The 18,357-nt window shown below is 38.4% G+C and overlaps 1 protein-coding gene across 7 annotated transcripts in view; it reads right to left on the bottom strand.

Annotated features, from left to right (window-relative positions):
• Pfk (ATP-dependent 6-phosphofructokinase) overlaps nucleotides 1-18,357 on the bottom strand; it is an 81,504-nt gene that overhangs the window by 15,855 nt on the left and 47,292 nt on the right. For 3 of the 7 annotated variants that reach the window (XM_083126996.1, XM_083126998.1, XM_083126997.1), the window contains exons 10-14: nucleotides 15,584-15,601; nucleotides 10,220-10,240; nucleotides 6,917-7,063; nucleotides 1,978-2,136; nucleotides 380-532 (exon numbers count right to left, since the gene is read on the bottom strand). In XM_083126996.1, the coding sequence (XP_082983122.1) occupies nucleotides 380-532; nucleotides 1,978-2,136; nucleotides 6,917-7,063; nucleotides 10,220-10,240; nucleotides 15,584-15,601 (498 nt within the window). The remainder of the gene's footprint in view (nucleotides 1-379; nucleotides 533-1,977; nucleotides 2,137-6,916; nucleotides 7,064-10,219; nucleotides 10,241-15,583; nucleotides 15,602-18,357) is intronic. The other 4 variants (XM_083127000.1, XM_083127002.1, XM_083127001.1 and 1 more) reach the window with 2 other exon arrangements.

Below are 18,357 nucleotides of genomic sequence, written 5' to 3' on the forward strand. Positions count from 1 at the left end.
ATGCCAGCTGGGCACACTCACACAATGTCACAAAAGTTATAGGTAATTTTCCACACAAGTTTGACCTTGGCCACAGTGGACTTATTGTGATCAGTACTTGCTCCAGTCACCTAAACTTCTCATGTACCCACTGATGAAAGGCTTTGGAAGCTGCAAGAACAGTACCGGAAGAATACATCCCAGGCATCAAACGTGATCTCCCAGCCTACCAGCTTGATCACTATGGATCTTCCTTTAAGCCACATCTTTGTCAGGTTCTGCATATGCAAGCATTATCAGGGCATGTAAAGGTTAGGAAGCAGGGTCTTTTTAGGGGGGGGGGGGGTGAGAAAGCTGATACACACTGAAAAATATCCCTAATATTAATATTACCACCTACCTCAGTAATTTCATTCAAGGCTGTATCGCAGCCAAGGGAGAAATCAGTTCCTGGAACATTGTTGCTGATTGTAGCAGGTATGACAACAATAGGGATGCAGAATTCGGGACGACCTTCTCGGTTTTCTACCAACTGGATTCCGGCTTGATATGCCTGCCAGAAAGAAGTAAATTTGTCTAGCTTACATGCGCAATAAAATAATTATCAATAACATACATATGAAAACTAGGGTTCAAATTTACTCATTAAATATTAGCCTCACAGGATATTTGCAAGAATTGAAAAATTTAGTAAATGAAATGCAATGGCAGTGATATCACAAGTTTATAAATATGATAGCTAAAAAATCTTTAGAAAAAAGCCCTTTTCATGAAGGTGAGTTAAGTATGAACATATTAAATTTTGAAACGTAATCCTTTGTTTCATTTTAAATACTGAAAGGTGTTTTTATAATATATGGAATGTATATGTAGTTAACAATGTTATTTATATGGTTGGAAATATAATAGTAGCTATAAAACCCTCCTGAATTTCCTTTCTGGATGTACCCTTGATTCTGGTAATGAAATATACCCAGTGGAGGGGAGTATTTTGAAGGTAAAAAGCCTGAACAGTTTCCATAGGGTTTTCCAATAAGAACAATATGATTTTACAATGAAATAAAATAAAAACTATTTCAGATACAACCAAACTTTTTATATTATTTTGAAGCATAGTTTATTACATTATGTTTCGAATAACACATCATCTAAGTGTCCACCTTGACTTTGTGCACACGAGTGAATTCGATGAACCCAATTTTCAATGACTTTGTGCAATAACTCGGGCCTAATGTCACGAATGCAGTGTTCGATGTTCAATCTTAATGCATCAAGGGTTCGTGGTCTGTTTGCATAGTCTATAGATTTCAAATAACCCCACAAAAAGCAATTTAAAAGACTTAAATCACAACTTCTTGGAGGCCAACTAACAGTTTCATTTCTTGAAATTATCCTTTCACCAAACCTTTCACCATCTTGTTGGAACCACATGTCCTCCAAATTAATTTCATCTAAATTTGGCCACAAAACATCTGTTAACATCAACCGTTACCACTCACCAGTCACTGTAACTGCATCTCCTACCTCGCTTTGGAAAAAAAAAATGGTCCAATGATGCCACCATGCCATAAACCACACCATACAAGGATTTTCTGCGGATGCAAGGGCTTCTCATGAATTTCTTGTGGATTGTTTTCACACCAAAAACGACAATTTTGTTTGTTAACCTATCCACTTAACCAGAAATGAGCTTCATCTGAGAAGATAATTTTTTGCCCAAAATTATGATCTGTTTCAAGTTTCAAAAGAACGTCTATTTTCATAATATTTTTGGATAATAACCAAATGTTCTTGAAGCGTGTATTTAGCCATGATGAATTGTCACAGTATACTAAACACAAATGACAACTAGTGACAGTTATAACATTTGAAGCACAGTTGCCAGTTCATTTCAAAATCGTATCATTCTTATTGGAAAATCCTTTACAAGAGGAAAAAATTAAATTTCAGGAATTTCCCAGGCGGACCTCATACACCAATGAGAAAAAATACCATTACCTCAAATCCACCAATGATGAGCAGGCCTTGAATTCGAAATTCTTTCAGGCGAGCAGCTATCTGATCCAGTCGATTTCCAGGCAGCGTTCTCTTCGTTCCCAGATATGCTCCACCTTGACCTACCCAGCCAGTAACATCAGACCAGTCCATTGATTGGATCTGAAAGACATTTGTACCTACTATTCACTTTGCATATCCATTTTAATGCATGTACTGATATTGCATTCTATTAAGTTACAAATACACAGTATCTGAAACATCATCTCTCCTGAAATTAAATGAAACATGACACCCAAATGAGGAAAACAAAGATACACAATACCGAAAAAGACTATCCTTTGGGATGTGCATTCAAAATTATTTTGGTGGCGTATATGTTGATGTCAGAAACAAATGAAGAATGATGGTGTGAATTTGAACATATACAGAAGGTTGATCCATCTATGTGTATGTGATTTTGAAGTCTCACCTACTTTAGGAAAAACCATGGGACCACCAGCGGTTGCCCTCAATGTGAGCACCATGGGTCCTGGAAATAGCCCTGCACCGTAACTTCCATTGTAGGAGCTTCCGTTGAAGTACAGGAACGGGAATCTGGAGCCACTCCTCCTGGCAGGCTTTCCAGAGGCCACGGACAGTGGTGACACGACGAGATGCAAGTGCTCTTTTCAATAGGCCAAACCCGCAAAAATCCATGGGGCTGGCATCAGGTGACTTCACTGGTATGTCCTGGAAGGGAATAGCTTGGATGCCGGTGTCTGCCACCATTTGTTGCAGAAATCTCTGTGTAGAACGAGTTTGTATGTGATGAGGCCTTATCCATATGCAGACGGACCTGATTTATTGCATTTCCATACAAACGGGGCAGATCGTTTGTATAAATTGGTATAGAGGATATGTTGCTGATAAAATGTGGAGTTGATTTTGCTGTTTTTAGGCACCTGCCGAATAGTTAACTTGCCTTCATAGCAGTATCCCGCGACAACCAGAAATCCCTTTGCGAAACTTGCTTTGCACCGACGGATGAAATCAGGATGGGTTTTTGCATCTTGTGGGTTGTACGTTACGGCTCGAGTTTTGCCACAATCGGATAGATAAATCCATGCTTCATCGAGTGTGGCAACAAACTTCCACTTTTCCCCGGATAGATGGCGTTCGTAGAGGTGCCTGCAGTGAGTCTTTCTCTCCCTCCGATGGGCCGCAGTGAGGAAGTGTCCACGACTTTTAAACACCATCCGGAGCTTTAATTTGTCACGTAGGTTGCGGTTCACAGTTGACTGTGCCACGTGCACTCGTCTTGCCATCACATGTTGCGTAGGAGGGTTTTCCTGTCGGGCCATTAGGCGCAACTTCCGAGCTACAGGTGAGTCACCGCAGTACACAGTCGCTTTCTACTCCCCTTTGTGGGTGAACGAAGTGCTGGAAGGTCGTGGTGTTTATGTTGATTAATTATGTTCTTGATGGTCGTTAACACCAATGCACATCCATTTTTCCCACACTGTTTTTGAATCTGTGTCACGGAAAACTTGGCGTGGAAAAGTGCTACGACATAGCCTTCCCAAAGCAGGTTCACCTTGGGAGCCATGATGCACACACCACACACACACGAACTTGGCGCAATTCTAGAGGCCTTTGGCTTTCTCCTGCTGTTTGAATCATTCAGATCGGTCGATTCTGTGAGCAGGGGTGAAGGTTTAAAATCTGACACATATAGACGGATCAACCTTCTGTATAACAAACACACACACATGAACATGAACATTTCCCTTTGGAAAGATAAAGTGATTTGATTACAAAGTCTTTCACAATTTTCATAGTAAAAATGAATTGGAACACTTTTGGTTGCTTCATGTATGCGAGTTTACTCCAAATCAACATTTAGTGGCATGATAAAAATATGTATGGTTCTTAAATATAATTTTAAGAATTTAAATTAATCTTTTGGTGTTGCAACTGCCCAGAGTTAAAGTTAATTTTGTTTTAGGGCTCTCCCCTCAGTTACTGTTTATGAAACTTACTCTCATCTAGTTTGTGCCAGCTTTACAAATTCTACATGTCAATACAGACAGATCCACAGATAGCAGCAGGAAAAGGGTCCCCAATCATAATGCTTTAACAAACAAATTCTGTATTTCTAAGTTTGTGTATGTTGTCAATTTTGAAATCTTACTTGATTGTTTTAATATTATACATACAAAACTGTATTCATTGTTGAAGCAAATTTAAGAGGAAGAACATTTTGTATATGATATGCCACAGCCAAAAAAATGAAATAATTCTTAATTTCTGGATTGCTCCAGAATAACACTAAGTTTCTAGACACAAAGGAGGAGGAAATTAAATATTGGATATTTTACTCATTATTAGAATGTCTTATGAAATGGTTGGAAAAAAAGTTTTCACACAAGACCAAGGATGTCATTCACCCAACTTGGAATATCACTAATCTTGTTCAGTGCAACAAGAGGCATTTTCAGATTGTAGTTTGCCCTGGATGTTTCGGAACAGAAAGCAGGATTTTCCAGTAAAAGGTTTTGGCTGCTCAAGTGATTGCAAGTGTCTGGAAGACAAATGTGGTTTAAAAATTTTAACAAGCTAATGAGAAAGTTTTCAATGATTACTGTGGCAAGCTGCACATGTGAGACATGTTTTTCCAGGACGAGTTACATTAAGTCATAACTGAGTTCAACCATGCTTCAGGGAAGCCTCAACTAAATCATGTTACCTCGTATTGTAAAGCTAACTGAGTTGAACATTAAGTTCGAGGATGCTATTGAAGAATTTCAAGCATTGACCAGGAAGATATTTTTAAGAAATCTTTGGCATTTTGTTTACTATAATTTGTTACATTTTTAAAATGTACTGTGTTACAGTAGCTTCTCAAATATTTCTTTACATAACATTCATACACATGCACACATATCCATGTACCGTATGTACACATGTATATAAACATATGTATTATATACACTCATCATAAGTTAAAGGATTTGCGAGATCCACTAGAAAACATTGGGACATGGCGATAACTGTGCAATAAAACGTACCCTGGCAACACAAATAAATGACATACATGTCAGAAAGGTCGGCATCATGCCCGCTTTGTATGACCGATTTGTGTGACTGGAACAGTCCATGTGGGAAGAGGTGTTTAGTAAAGTGTGTCTGACTGTGTGTTGTGTGCCTTGGCTCACAGTAATCGACTTATAGGAAAGCAGGATGACACAGCGAACACATTTGGATGACATTACACATGGCCGGATCATCGGTAGATTAGAGGCCAGCCAAAGTGAACTAGAGGTGGGTCAGGAGTTGAATGTTGCCACTAGCGCCATTTCTTGTCTGTGGAGACGATTAAAGGCGAATGGAAACAGAGCAAGATTTATCACATGCTACAACCCAGTGCCAGGATCATTATCTTGCTTTAAATGGCCAAAGATGCCAAACCAGCACAGCACCTGCACTGGCTAGAGACCTCGTAGCAGCCTCTGGGACACACATCTCCTGTCAGACTGTGTATCATCAGCTTCGAGAGGTTGCTTGCTCTGTATGCACGGCTACATGTCAGATGCATTCCCCACATACAAAGACACCGTGTGACTCGTCGAACATGGTGTATTGCCCACTGTAATTGGACCCAGGAACAGTGGACAATAGTGTTCCATCAGCTTTCTGACTAACCTGGGTTGCGTCTGATGGATGATAATGCTAGACCACACAGAGCGTACCTGGTGGAGGATTATCTGCAGCCAGAGAACATCACGTGTCACCAGACCTCAATCCGATTGAGCATGCATGAGACGCTTTACGCTGCAGGATTGCAGCCTTAACTCTGCCACCACCGACCATTGTAGACCTCTAAAGGGCGCTTGTCCAGCAATGGGATCAGTTACCATGCTGGATGGCCTGATTTACAGTATGGGGAGCCATTGTGCAACCTGTATTGCTGTTCGGGGTCACCACACATCGTATTGAATGATTCTGGCACCATCCACTGGTGGAGAGAGACCACACCACGTAAGTGCTGCCCACTGTTATTTTACAAATATCCTGTATACCTTGTGCCAGTTTTACTGTGCCACATCTTTCAGTGTTGCCAGGATACGTTTTACTGAATCAATTATCGCAGTGAATGTTTTCTAGTGGATCTCGCAAATCCCTTAACTTATGGACATGAGTGTATGTGCCTATATGCCCATATGTGTGTTCTTCTCTGTACCTAAATAATACCCAATCCACACGCACATTACCATATCTTTGCATCTGCCTGTGGTCGGTGCGATCTTCCTGTGCCCAGCATTCCTACAGTGGTTCTGGCCAAAGAATAGACTTGGAAATTTTATTTTTGTCTTTTCTGTGGAAAGCCATGCAGGGTCACACGAACCACTGAACCAATCAACTTTGTCCAGTTGCCGTGGTGAGGGGGAATTCTCATGGTATTCTGAGTTGCCAAATTTTTCATTTTGGATCGTTTTCGAAACAGGTGACACCCTCAACAAAGTCAAGCACGACGAAGCCTAATGGTTGCCGCCACGTAGCAAGTTAATGGGCCTCCGATTCCCTGTTTCTCCCTGAAATGTGACCGAAGGAGGCATGTTGACAGGAAGAGGTGCCGTGTACGACTGGACAAAAATCAGGTGTGTAGCAGCCGGTAGCAACACCGCTTTCCCCCCCCCCCCCCCCCTGAAGTGGAGGCAGAAAGTCTGGGTTTCCTCAAGTCCATTCTTTGGCCGGGCAGACTTGAAGACAACGAATGTCAAATGCACAGAAAGCTGACAATATAGTACTGAATACCAAAAAATCCTGGGCATAAGCATCTTACTCATCCAAAATACGTTACATATATAACTGAAAAACTAGTCTTAACTTGACAAAAAAAAAAAAAAAAAAAAGTACAATGTATTGTTTAAGTTTCATCCTTAAGGCAAATAATACATACATTGCCTGCAATAAGGCCTTCGACTCCATCGTGTATTCCCAAGACAGTGTCTCCTCTGTAGATGCAATTCCTCACAAAGGACCTCACAGCAGCATTCATACCACAGGCAGGTGCTCCTATATGCATCACTGCTAGCGTGTAGCCTCCCTGTAAAGTGCAAAAAACATGAACAAAGGAAATATGAGAACTTAACAACTGGAAACTCAGTACAATTCATACACTGTGTGGAACTTACGCTGGCAGAATATTACATTTTTTTTTGTGAGAATTACATCACATTTTTAATAATTTCAAGTAGGAGTACCTACAAGATATGGATTATTTGAAATTGGATTTTTCTTATTTGCAGCAGCTTTTGCCTTTTTATGATAATTGCCAGGACTTTATCCAGAATTTTCCACCTGGGGGGGGCAACTTTGACTTTAGGGGATATAAAGGTAAATTTTGCACTAAAATGACCATAAATTGTACTTATGTCAGAAATTTTAGGAGGAGTTTTTGGGGATGTGAATATATCACTGTAATTGCAACAACGGGGATAAATACTACACAGATCAAATTGATGAACCCTCACAGGCACGAATGAGGGAAATTTTTCACAAGATGAAGACTGATTCTACATGGAGAGTTAATTTTTTTATGAGATTTGGAACTCACCTATTTTCAAGTCGACTTATTCTGCCCTGTTCTGGACTTGTATTCATGTCCAGATATTATTAGAATGTTTAAATCAAGAAGACTTAGATGGGCATGCCATTTGGCACGAATGGGAGAGGGAAGAAGAGTTTACAGGATTCTTGTCGGGAAACCTGATGGTAAGAGACCTGTAGGAAGGCCAAGAGGAAGATTGAGGGATAACGTTGAGATGGGCCTGAAGGAAATCGGTAAGGATGGAAAAGATTGGATTAACCTTGCCCAGGATAGGGACAGATGAAAGGCTTGTGTTGCTGCAGCCATAAACCTTTTTGGTTTAAAAAAGGTAGGGAGTTAGTTAGTTATTTGTTCTGCACTTGTCTTGCTGTGATTCATCTCCCTCCAACAATTAGTTCAGCAGTAACATTTGTTCGATGGCATCGTTGCTATACATGGAAAATGTTTACCTATGTCCACTACCAGTAATCGTAGTTTTCTTTTTATTCTCGCATTGTCGAATGTTAAAATCAACAGAGGAAGAAGAACGATGATCAAGAAATTGAGGCCTCAAACAATGAAATTGTTGGCGGAGATATATCTTCGTCAGAGAAAGAACATGCAGAAGACAGTGATCGTGACTCAATACAAAGCACAGAAAGTGATCAGGATGATATCATGTCAAAAGATGAATGTGTCTAATTAAGTACTTAGTGCATATTTTTCAATAAAGCTTGTTCATATAGACAAATAATGTCCTAAAATGAAAATAATTTAATGGTAAAAAATTACCCCAGGCAAGTTCTAACATAGGTCATGCAGGTGCTAGCATTCAGACTGTTTTCAGAGGAGCGAAAATGTGTGTGAGGTCAAGTAATGGAATATTGTCCAGATGGATTCTCAGTGGGGGGGAAGAGAAGGAGGAGGATGATGATCTTATGAAGAGTTTTGCTTTACAATATTCAAGAATTACACTGGAATATTAATATGGCTGTCATTTAATCACAAAATCCATTTTTCACAATGCTGGTGCAAAAGCAATGAAAACTTTGAATTTTACATAATTTCCAGGATATTAATTATCATGCTCCAGAAAAGTACAAGACAAGTCAAAATGAATGGTACAACTTTACACAGTTATTAAGACGTTACTATTTATGATAAATAATCAGACAAGGCATTAATATAAATAAAAACTCTGGAAGTTTTACTCACATGACTCACATTACAAAGATTCAACATGGGAACCACGTGTAACGTGGAGTTGCTGGTTTGAGTTGCTGTTTTAAGTCCACTTTATGCACAGTAAGGCTAATCGGGACTGGACCTACAGTTTAAAGTGGGATCTGAACCACTTGTGCCTCCACTGGGTATCGAACCTGGGACCCCTTGATTATAAGGCAATGACGCTACCACTGCACCATGGGGGAGGCCCACGTGTAACGTGGAAAATGTCCAAATGATAATCAGGTAGTTGCTATGCACGAGACAGTAAGTTATTGTCCACGGTTTCGAAGGCACTAACAATTTGCAGTTGCAAAACTGGCGATCCTGGTGGAGCAGTGGCAAAGCAGCATAAGCATGCTAAGTGGGAATAAAACTTCCAGTTTCTTTATATTAAGGCCTTGTTTGATTTTCTATCGCAAATAGTTATGTCATAATAACTGTGTAAGTTGAACCATTTTTTTAACTTACCCTGTATATGAATCAATTCCAATTACTACTTTCTGATACCTACACTAATATTATCAATTGATACAGATACATTTGTGTCGGTATGAACTGAGCCCTAATTATCTTCCCTGTGATATAGATTAGGTGCATCAGTTAATACATCTAACAACATATAATTGCATGCACTTACACATCGTGCAAAAACCAAAAGAGTGAAAACATAAATTCTTCTATTAAATCAGGACAGTGATTCTCAAAATGGCGGCAGTGCTCTACATGAGACACAGAACCAGTTAAGTTGATGGGCACATGAACAAATGTTTGCAGCTAAACTTACAAAGTACTGAATACTGTAAGTGCTGCTTCTTGTTATTGCATGAACTGACATAGAACACTCAGAAAATATGCATTGCCAATAATGCACAGGGAGAACTAATTTTTAGTTCCCTTTCAAGTGTCTGCTTGCATAATTTTTGGTGCCTATATTACAAGTTCTTAGTGCTTATAAATCTGCATCCTAATTATACGGATGAATGATGAATTGATGATACAGACGAATAAACACATGCAACAAACATCCATGCATTTGTTTGTATTGTTCTTGCAAAGTTTAGTATATATTGTAAAAAAATTAATACAGGCCAATCTGGGTTTCTTTATTATACTTGGTGTAAGGTTACAAGATAAAGTGGGACAATACCACAGATTGATAGTTTCACTTGCCTAGCAAAAGGGTATTTTAATAATATAGCTTTCCTGGTGACAAATGATAAAAAAAAGAGAAACGTTTCAGACTTGGAGAGTTAATATCAATCTCATCTTCATTCTCATCAAAAGTGTAGTTGCATCGATCAAAGTGTGCACAAGTCTCAAACAGGGTAGCCCAAATGATTACCCATAGTGCCAATGAGATATGGGAATAACCATGCATTACAATATAACCATCAATTCAAATCTAAACTATAATATTTGACTACCTAATCTACAAATACTCCTTACCTCACCAAAAAAAGTGTCTTGCTAAGAAAAAATAGTACAAAACTTCTTTAAATAAGAAATCCAAGGTAATTTAATTTCTTTCAGATACTGCAATTATAAACTTAGTATACATTATATAATAATACAGTAAATGTTACTATGTATTAAATTGGATTATATTCTTGGGATAATGCCTTGTCCTGGTTCTCAAGAACTTTTTCAAGTTAATTGAGTTGGTGTTTTAAGTCCACTTTATGCACAGTAAGGCTAATCGGGACTGGACCTACAGTTTAAAGTGGGATCCGAACCACTTGTGCCTCCACCGGGTATCGAACCCGGGACCCCTTGATTACAAGGCAACGACGCTACCACTGCGCCAAAGGGGAGGCCCTTTTTCAAGTTAATGTAGAGTGACTAGCCACGAAAAGTTTGTGAATCTACACACACACACACACGCTGCATTTCCTCTCTTTCTCTCTCTCTCTCTCACACACACACACACACACACACACACACACACACACACAAAAGAGCAAGCAACCTTTGAAGGGGAACCAGGATAAAACATAACAAGAAAAAAAACACTTTAATAGTAACATTTACTGTATAGGGTGGGCCATGAGTGTGGAACCCTACAAAAGACAAACACACACCAAAACAATGTCGCAAAACATGAGGGGGGCTACCAAAATGGCTGCCATCTTCGAGTCAACCTCATTTTCTTTAATGGAAAGGTGGTCAACAAAATGGGATAGAATTTCATGGCCATCTTGATAGCATTGACCTAAATCCCCCACCCACATCATGTTTTGGGACATTGTATTTGTGTCAGCCAGTTTGTCTTTTATAGGGATGATTCCACACTTATACCTACCCCGTATTATATTGTAACATACATCAATGGTTATGTGAACTTTTAAGACTTTAGAGTATACTAATTTAGTTATTAAAATACTAACTGCAGTACAGATACATTCTTTTACTACATACTAACACCCATAATAAAACATGGTGCTACAATTAAAACTGAAGATGTTAGTTTGGTATGTTTGTGGAGCAAGATAACTTCTCCCACTAACCCAAATATATACTGGGTGTCCCATAAGTCTGGAACCACAGGTACTGTTCACATTACCCTTTTTTCTGTTACAGGTAAACCATGGCACTAATGAGGAGCGAATCAAAGTTATTTTGCTGGAGGGTACTTTGAACACATTCTTGGACATGAACTTGTTTCAATCTTTTCCTATGCTTCCAGATTTGTGTGACACCCGGTATTTACATATCTAACACTGTTTTGGTACATATACATTTGTTCCCTCAAGATGACATACACAGTGATGAAGTGAGTGTTTATTGCGACAAATTACTGATTTACCAATTCCATTAGTGCCATATAAGGGACTTAACAATGAGAGTACGTTGTGTTCAGGGTGGTCTCTATAGGAAAACAAATCTCTGACTGGTACACAAACTGATGCAACTTTTCATCAGCTTGCAGAATATGTTCATGATTAGGGCTCGGATAGTTATGCACTAAAAAAATATGCACTTTAAAAACCTGTTTAATTTATACATGCTGTATATTACAAACTATGAAAGATTACACTCCAGGCAATGAATATGCATTATTCTGAATGCTCATTCGCTACACAGATTTTTTCTATTAATATGGTTCTGCGTTAAATGAAACACAATACATTACAGATCAAGATCATGATTGCATTTGATAACAACATGATGTCTCAAATTATCGAACTTGAAACTCCTGTTTTCAGCCAGAATAGTGTTATATTCAGAAACACACATTCCACTTCACAAGATACAAGTGGGCTGCATTTTAGGGCAACAAAGTCAGACATCAAGTTCCAGATCATCCACACGTTGTCAATTTGTATGCAGAATTTTGCAAACCATTGTTGCATAAACACTGTCCTTTTTCAATACTGCATCCAATTTCTGTAAATCTTCAACCTGGGCGAGGGCCTCTTTAACATCTTCTATAATTTTAATGCTTTTTTGAAGTTGTAACTTGTTTGAAGTTGTTGAAAGAAGAAAGACAGAGAAAAGATAAAGAAAAGAAGTGAGGAGAAGAAAAATAAACACAGTATATGCTCGGTGTTGGTTGTGGGTACAAAAATATGTACAACGTCAACTTATTTTCATACAAATATGCACCTGCATATGAAATATGCATTTTTAGTTAAAAATCCTTAAATATGCATTTGCATATGCAATATGCAAAATGCATAATTATCCGGGTCCTATTCATGATTGACTGATTGATTCTCTCCCTCTGGAAATAATTATGCCATTGTAACACACAACCACCACTTTGTGGAAGCAAGTTCTGGACATTGAGGTGGTTCATCGATGAACTTCCAATCAAGACACCCAAAGTGAATGTGGTGGTAATGTCATGGTCTGGGGTTGTTTATCCTGGTTTGGGATCGGGCCATTAATTTTGGTCAATGGCAACATGGACACTGGTAGTCCATGCAAACTAAATCAATTTTCTACCCAACCTGGGCAAAATTGCTTCAGAAATTTTTAAAACAAAATTTAGCTCAGAAATCATTGGTGAAAAACATATCCAAAATCAGACAAAATCGGACCGTGGGAAAGTCCCCAAAAACGGATTTCAAAATGGCAGACTGGCTATTGTGAATTCCTAATGTTTTATGTTTTTTTTTTGTGAATAATATTTATTTTTTGTGTATTATTACTTACAATTTATTCTTTTCTTGTTGTGTCAAATTTTTTTGACTTGCCTTGAAGAATGCAGATCTCTAAATTGTGCAGGATTTGTGACAAAAAAAATTGACAATGGACAAGAGGTAGTTAAAATATGATCATCATGAAAAACCAGCATTGCATGTAACTTGATAACAGCTGACAGAACCAGTTCGTGGATGATTTCCAGTTGCAAGCTATGATCGCAGCAGTCTGGCATCACAATTACCTTAAGCCTCAATACCTGTACTTGTAGGAAACATAGTCTTCTGAAAATCCAACCGCGGAGAAAATGTTCCTGAGGTGAATTTGTGACAAGATGAGGTGACAGATTATGGGCCGGACTCAGTTTGAATTTTGAGTGTGAGTTTTTGTTTTAAGTCTACAGACAGAAAGGCTAATTGGAATTGGACCTACAGTTTAGAGTGGGACCCGAACCACTTTGTGCCTCCACCGAGTATCGAATTCGGGACCTCAAATCAGAATCAGAAAAGATCTCGTAACAGAACACCTACTAACGCATTCCCTGCAAAAGCAGAGGAGACCTGACATGAGGAAACGGATTCACAGAAATCTAGAAGGTAACATCCGTGTTCCACTTAGGTTAGGTGGCAGAATAGAGTCAGGCTGAAATCTAGTCCTTCAATAAATAATAATTAAATTGAATTGAAGTGAACTTAGCAAGGCAAGAATATACCAGAGTTTTGTTGAAGTGTAGTGAAGAACACAATGAAATTGAGGAAAGTAGGCAAATGAGGGACAGGAATGTCATTAAAAGAGGAATCAAATGACTGGAATCCATATCCCCATTCCATTTTGACTAGTTTCAGCAACACTACTAGTACAGGAGTCACACCTGCTCCTGGAGATAATTTTGATAGATTGCCTTACATCAACACGAACATGGTTTTCAAAATGATTGAGAAAGAGGTATTCAAATATTTTGACAAAAGGTCAGACAAGGTGAAAACCTGTTTCTGTTGTGAACCCTGTCTGATACAATATACAAGTAGATGCAGCATTCTTTCAGAGAAAGATGACTTTTGCCACTGGCAGTGCCACTGGAAGATGTCATGTGTTACGAGCTTTGTGCGAATCATCATTCATTATTCGAATCACGAAGTATGTTAAGGAGACCCGACAAGTCTCAGTTAGGCCATATGAATGGACGAAGTTGATGAGATTCAGTGTATTTTGATGGTTCATCTCTTCTACACTGCTGCATTCCATGGTGTAACAATGAAACACACAACATTGCAATCTCTTATGTAGATTTGATTCTGAAAACAGATGAAAGGGCTATCGTAGTTTTTGATGGCTATGGAGGTATTCCTATGATCCAAGGCCAGAACCCTCAGAACACGTTGCATCAAGACCAGTAGGAATATTAATTTCAGTGCCAGCAAGAAAGAACACTACAATATCTTCGACATTTAATAATTGTTGGGTCGTCACATCCACAAGTTGCTCCTGTTTCTGTATGTTTTCATGAGCTGTAATACCACAACCAGAACTTGTATGGCCTCCCTCATGGCGCAGTGATAATGTCCTTTGCCTTGTATTCAACGAGTTCCACGTTCGATAGCTGGTGGAGGCATGTAGTTGTTAGGATCCCACTTTAAACTGTATGTCTAGTCTTCATTAGCATATTTGTGAATGAAGTGGACCTCAAAGAAAAACCCAAAACTGCATGCAGAATGTGTTGGATTGGGAAATACTCAGCATTAGACAAACTGATGAAGATATCTGAGCTCCATTTAGCTGCAATTCATTTTTGTTTAGATTCCTATCAACATTCAGATACTGAAGCCGTGGGAAAGAAAGCAATACTTCTGTTGTTTGGCTGAGTCTCGTTAGAATTCACAAACGAACTATGTCGTTGAATGTTAATTGAAAAGATAGCTGCAGCTACATCGGTTTGCTACACCTTTCAAAGAAGAATCTCAAAGCATGCAGAAGAGAGGATCTAGACAACACACACTTGCTAGGGTGCTGTGTATGACATTTTGCTGCCTACAACGAGGACAACGAAATCTGTTGCTATATGCACCAAACTTTACATTTCTTGTGGCATTTGGGTACAATTATGTGTGTCTACCGGTATGGCCACGAAAGTTACAGCTTACTGATAAGTGGGACTACCCATTGGAACCCCCTTTAGTGCCAAAGCTGTGACTGTGCAACATGTATGAAAATAGTGAGTCTTATATGATGGCATCCAAAATGCAATGATGACATACAAAATTCATACCTTCACCTTAACAAGATTTTGGTGCCTCAACAACAGAAATATATAGAGGAAAATAGTATTAAAAAAAACTATTTCAAATATGCAATATATCACTGATGTAGTGATAATTCTGCCACCTTGTAATCAAGGGATTGCAGGTTTCATCCCTGGTGGAGACACACTGGACAGTTGTTTGGATCCCACTTTAAACTGTCCAGTCCCGATTAGCCTATCTGAGCATAAAGTGGAGTTCAATAAACTTCTGACAAACATGCAAGTTCCTTGCTAGTAAAAAAGCATTGTAAGAGATCCTGAATTAAGGAATTTATGACTTTCTCTCCTATACAGGTATGTATGTATCTTTGTGTATAGCACCTAACATTTGAGAAGAAAATCTTTCATAAATAAAAATAACTTCTTACCTTTGACAAAATATACTGCTGCAGTAAACAAGAGAATAGCAAATATTAGTTATAGAAATATTTTATATAATAACTTAAATAGAATATTAGTTACATATAATAGTTGCACACACTATACATAGGCCAAGAAATTTTATAATTGAATTCAATACTTGGGGTCAAATTCATCAATGTTACATAATAATAAACGTTGTCAATGCAAATTAGCCATTTTCACTACAAAATATGACTTAACCTTTAGTTTCCCAAGCGTCTCGATCGAGATGCTTGGGACCGTGAGGGTTACATTTGGGTATCTCGATCGTAGTTTTTACGTTATAACTTTTTTATTTTTGGCTAGAATTTCGATTTTTTTTATATATATTGTTCCTAACACATGTATTTAACAGAAATGTTTTTTTGCATTTTTCTGTCTTCATGAAAATGGAGGGGAAAGGGGGTGAAGGGACTTCTCCTTTGCATCTCTTTTCAAGGTCAAATTTTTGCCGACAAAGGAAGACTTGCTTTCTTGTTCTAAAGCAATGCTTTTCACTCCCTCCTGTTAACTGCATTCGAAGGAAGCTTGTTTATCAGTATCCGATGTCAAAATGAAAGTTTTCAGTGAGGGCGTAAGCAGGGGGAGGGGGAAGACTGGTTGTTGAATGCACGTTGTGAGAATGGAATTTCGAAGCACGCTGAAGGAAACCTTTGTTTTCTTTAGCACAAGTGTCCACAAGTTGCAACAGGGGTTAACCTGCATTGTCTAAAAATAGAATTTCAAGCAGCTGCAAGAATCGGCGCTCATTTTTCACTGCGTTCTAGCTTTTCGTCCGTGAATGTTGTGCGTAGGTGTCATTTTGTGCCCAAGTGTGAGGACATTTTTTTGGGTGAAGTGACAATTTTTTAAAATAATTTTTGGGGGTTTTCTCCCTTCCCCCTCCATATATACGCCAAATTTGCATAAATTTTGCATTTTGTGCATTTTGACATTTTAAGAAAAGTATTTTTGAGGGGATTTTCCCTCTTTCCCCTCCATATGTATGCCGAATGTGCATAAATTATATATCTTCTTAATCTGTGATTCATTCTGCGTACAACGGTATATCTTTCATATCTCTAGGGCATTTAGATTCTGAGCTATAGTCATTTCAATGTAACTCTGCAGTTTGCTCAATTCCGAAGCTTGAGACAGTGGCATACAAGCCTTTCGTTTCAGGGGTACAACTTGCGTAATATTGGTCATATGACAACAATGAAAATATTTTTGTGTTCCTTACATGCCAGCGATAATTTCTATGTGCATATTGAACTTTTCATATCCTTTTTTCGGGGGGGGGGGGCGAGGGGGAGAAACCCCATTTTTTAAAAAAAAAAGTATTTTCAGAGGATTTCCCCCTCCATATATATGCCGAATGTGCATAAATTATATATCGTCTGAATCTGTGATTCATTATGCATACAACGGTATATCGTTCATATCTCCAGGGCAAATAGTCTCTGAGCTAAAGTCATTTCAAGGTACCGCTGCATTTTGAAGCTTGAATCAGTGGCGTGCCGACCATTCCTTTTGGGGGTACAACTCAAGTTACATTGGTCATATGATAATAATGCAAATATTTTTGTGTTCCTTACATGTCAGCGATCATTTCCATGTGCATGTCGACACTGTCATGTACTTTTTTCTTGAGGGGAGGGTGGGGGAACCAATTTTTTTTTCCAGAAATTTTGGAATTTTGAGAGTTAGCCCCCTCCCCCCGCCACATATACGCCGAATTTGCATAAATTTCATATAGTCTGAATCTCTGGTTCGTTCCGCGTACAACGGTATATCACTCATCTCTCTACGGCAATTAGTCTCCGAATTACACTCATTTAATTGAAACTCTGCATTTTGCTCAAAATCGGCTCGGGGCCGAGAGGCTCACATGTGAAAAAGGCCTGGGGACTCAAAAGGTTAATATAGCCTGTTAAGTCCTGTATGGACTTAACAGGCTATATTAAATGAAAAATGGATAGGATACTATTATACAGTTATGAAAATTTGTAATTTCCACACAAGCATACGCATAAAAGATTTTCTTTTATGTTATATTACTTACAATCTATATAATGTAAACTGCACTAAAGTAGATTTCAAAATTAACTTCAATTTCTTTCATGAATGTCAGTTTGGCATATGGAGAAGAGTATTAGAAGGTACATTACAAATTAAAAAACTCAACATAGAGAAAGAATACTTGTTAAAATTAGAATCTCTTTAGTTGTGCACAATTTAGAAATTTCATGTATAAATTTCAGTTGCCTTCTCACAATTTCCCAAAAAAACTGGAAAACCTTGGTAAATTGCTACCAATTTTTGTTTATATTATTTTGATGCAGTCAGGATGGTGCTGTAGTACTGGAAATCATGTATTGTGGCATCTTTAGTTGCTATAACTGCAGACCAAAGTAAAGATATTTCTTAGTGGTTTGTGGTGTTCTTAGTAGTAAAAGTTTTCTTTCCACTAATAATGAATAGTTGAAATCCTATTCAAAACTATTGATGTTATTTAATCGTAAGGACAATTGAGGATCTACATGAAAGCATGAAAGCAATTGTCTGCTGGACTCCAGTTTCAAAAGTGTTAAAACAGCAGCGTCGGGACTCAATAGGACTCCAACTTAAAAGCCACTGGGCAGACCTTGGTTGTGACATTATATAGACCAGAAACAATAAAGAGCTGAAATCCACATTTCATCTCAATATTCCCTTCCTAATCACATGTATTGCTTATCAACTTACTTGCTAGGTTTGA

The sequence above is a fragment of the Lepisma saccharinum genome, chromosome 8 (assembly GCF_977018435.1).
Source record: "Lepisma saccharinum chromosome 8, izLepSacc3.1, whole genome shotgun sequence".
NCBI lineage: Eukaryota > Metazoa > Arthropoda > Insecta > Zygentoma > Lepismatidae > Lepisma > Lepisma saccharinum.